The sequence below is a fragment of the Galeopterus variegatus genome, unplaced genomic scaffold, assembly GCF_000696425.1.
Source record: "Galeopterus variegatus unplaced genomic scaffold, G_variegatus-3.0.2 Scaffold4477, whole genome shotgun sequence".
In the NCBI taxonomy this organism is placed as follows: domain Eukaryota; kingdom Metazoa; phylum Chordata; class Mammalia; order Dermoptera; family Cynocephalidae; genus Galeopterus; species Galeopterus variegatus.
The window spans coordinates 67,657-70,259 of record NW_007730588.1 but is presented as its reverse complement, the minus strand read 5'-3'; the positions used below and the strand labels follow the sequence as shown (position 1 = coordinate 70,259).

Here is a 2,603-nt window from a genome sequence, read left to right as displayed (position 1 = left end):
GGGGGGGGGGGGGGGGGGGGGGGGGAAGGGAGGAGAGCAGTCAGCCCCTCACCTCCAGGTGGAGCCAGAGCAGCCTCCAAGAGTAGCCTCAGGCAGTTCAGAGGTCATGGCCCGGCCCTAAACTGCAGCCAGGCCAAAGAGGACGTCTGGCTCCCAGCTCTCTCCCCTCGCCCTGGCCCAGGTTTGGTCGAGCCTGCCTTGCGGGTGCCCCAGGCCCGCTCCCTCGCGGCAGAGGCCACTGCTCCATCCCCTTCTCCGTGCCCTCCCTGCACAGTGCGCCCCGCCCAGGAGTGAGTCCCTCCCAGCCGCTCTCTCCTTCTGTCCTAGCAATCCGCAGGCCCACCTTGTGCAAAGGAGAGAGCGAGGCCACGCGCCCTGGACGTCATGGTCCACCTGCTGGCCTCCGAAGTCCGCCAGCTGCTCCACAACAAGTTCGTGGTCATCCTGGGGGACTCCGTGCAGAGGGCCGTGTACAAGGACCTGGTTCTCCTGCTGCAGAAGGACTGCCTGCTCACTCCTCGCCAGCTCAAAGCCAAGGGGGAGGTGAGCTTCGAACAGGATGAGCTGATGGAGGGAAGCCCCTTGCACAATGGCACCAGCTACCGTGAGGTCCGCCAGTTCCGCTCGGGCCACCATCTGGTGCGCTTCTACTTCCTAACGCGCGTGTACTCCGAGTACCTCGAGAGCATCTTGCAGCAGCTGCAGTCGGGCGAGGACGCCCCCGACCTGGTCATCATGAACTCCTGCCTCTGGGACCTCTCCAGGTACGGTCGGGACTCCTGGAGTAGCTACCGGAAGAACCTGGAGAGCCTGTTTGGGCGCCTGGGCCAGGTGCTGCCTGAATCTTGCCTCCTGGTGTGGAACACGGCCACGCCTGTAGGCGACAAAATCACCGCAAGTTTCCTGCCGTGCAAACGCCAGCCCTGGGTCCCCTTCCTGAAATTCGCCGTGGTGGAAGCCAACTTCTACAGCTCTGCGGAGGCGAAGAAACACCACTTCGATGTGCTGGACTTGCATTTCCACTTACGCCACGCGACGTGCCACCGGCACACGGACGGCGTGCACTGGAATGGATACGCGCACCGCCACATCTCCCAGCTGCTGCTGGCCCACGTGGCCGATGCCTGGGGCGTGGAGCTGCCCCATCGCCTCACTGTGAGCAAGTGGATCCAGAATGGCCCTGCTGCGGAACCACCTGGCCAGGAAGTTGAGAGGCAGCCCTGGGGCGACAGAGATCAACTGGCCTCCCCGCTGTCCCCACCCATGCCTCCTCCCAGGCGTGGCCCCCTGCTCCCGTTCCCACGCCTGCCCCCGCCCCCACTGGCCCTCCCGCCGTCCCCACCTGTGCCTCCTCCCAGGTGTGGCCCCCTGTTCCCGCCCCCGCCGCCTCATCCTATTCCCCTTCACCAGGTGATGCCCCAGTTCCCGCTCTGTTCTCAAGATGCCTGTTTTTCCTCGGACCATATTTACCAGTCAGATCAATTCTTTTTCCATTCGGACATCCCCTCAGGACTTTCCTCCGAAGCTGACTTTATGTTTGGTCCCCAGCGGCCTGTGCCCTGTTTATCCACATCCTGGTATCAACAGCGGGCCCCTGTGGTCCATAGGGGTTTTCCCCGGTCTCGTCCCCATGGCCCATATGTACCCTGGGGACGGCGGGGCAGGCCTTCGAAGAGACGGCCCCCAACCCTCCCAGAGTCAAGGCCTTAATAGACTGACCTTGGCCTTTCTCTTCCTCATGGACATGGATTGGACAGATGGTCTGACTCTCCCTTTCCCTCCACATGGCCTAAACAGACTGACCTCATTGACTTAAGCCTGAAGCCCAGGCTTGGACTTCTTTTTGTTCATTGCTGTTACCTCAAAAGGCAGAGGAGAGCAGTCTGACCCATTCTTGTTGGCTATAGCCTCTTCCCCACTTCTGGGGTCACCAAGCATTATTCCTGCCTCCCCACTTCCTAGTCTCTTGGCCTCTTAGTAAAAATAAAATTGAAATAAAGAACTTATTTTACAAAAGTAGTGTGGGTATTGTGTGTATATTTAATGGGTCCCTCAACCTTCTATTAAAGTTAGCTCATTAGAGAACAAGGAAGGACAGTATCTGCTGAATGAATAGTTGTGGCATCTACCTGATAAACTATTCAAAATAGTTTGTCTAAAGTAATTCTTCTAAGAGTTTCTGTAAAATGGATCTGATTCCTTACAATAAGCCAAACAAACAAAAACCCCCTAACTTTTTGTGATCATGTTTTCCAGAGATTCTCAAAGAGTTACTGAATTTTGGAGCTGGAAAAACTAAAGACATAAAATTTAACCATTTACAAACAAGGAGGCTGAGGCCAAGGGAGGTGAGTGACTTGTTCTGGGTCATGCAGAAAATCACTCCTCCACTAGTCTCTCCTAGTTTGTACCAGCTCTACTTTTTTTTTTTTTTTTTTTTTGTCCTTTTTTGAGACCGGCCACATGCGCTTAGCCAGTGAGCACCGGCCATCCCTATATAGGATCCGAACCCGCAGTGCGCTCCCAGCGCCACACTCTCCTGAGTGCGCCACGGGCTCGGCCCCAGCCCTAGTTTATGTTAACTTTCAAACCACACAACTGAT

At 56.7% G+C, this 2,603-nt stretch overlaps 1 protein-coding gene and 1 long non-coding RNA gene across 2 annotated transcripts in view; both read left to right on the top strand.

Moving 5' to 3' along the window:
• Positions 1–2,603, top strand: part of LOC103603168 — a 43,219-nt gene that overhangs the window by 32,676 nt on the left and 7,940 nt on the right. The gene's annotated exons all lie outside the window — the stretch shown is intronic.
• On the top strand, positions 357–2,019 carry PCED1B (PC-esterase domain containing 1B). Its single transcript, XM_008587650.1, has one exon. It carries the CDS (start codon positions 385–387, stop codon positions 1,708–1,710), a length of 1,326 nt encoding a protein of 441 aa, XP_008585872.1. The 5' UTR covers positions 357–384; the 3' UTR covers positions 1,711–2,019.

Coding starts and splice junctions, on each gene's coding strand:
- PCED1B (XM_008587650.1), top strand. CDS start 385: ATGGTCCACCTGCTGGCCTCCGAAGTCCGCCAGCTGCTCCACAACAAG.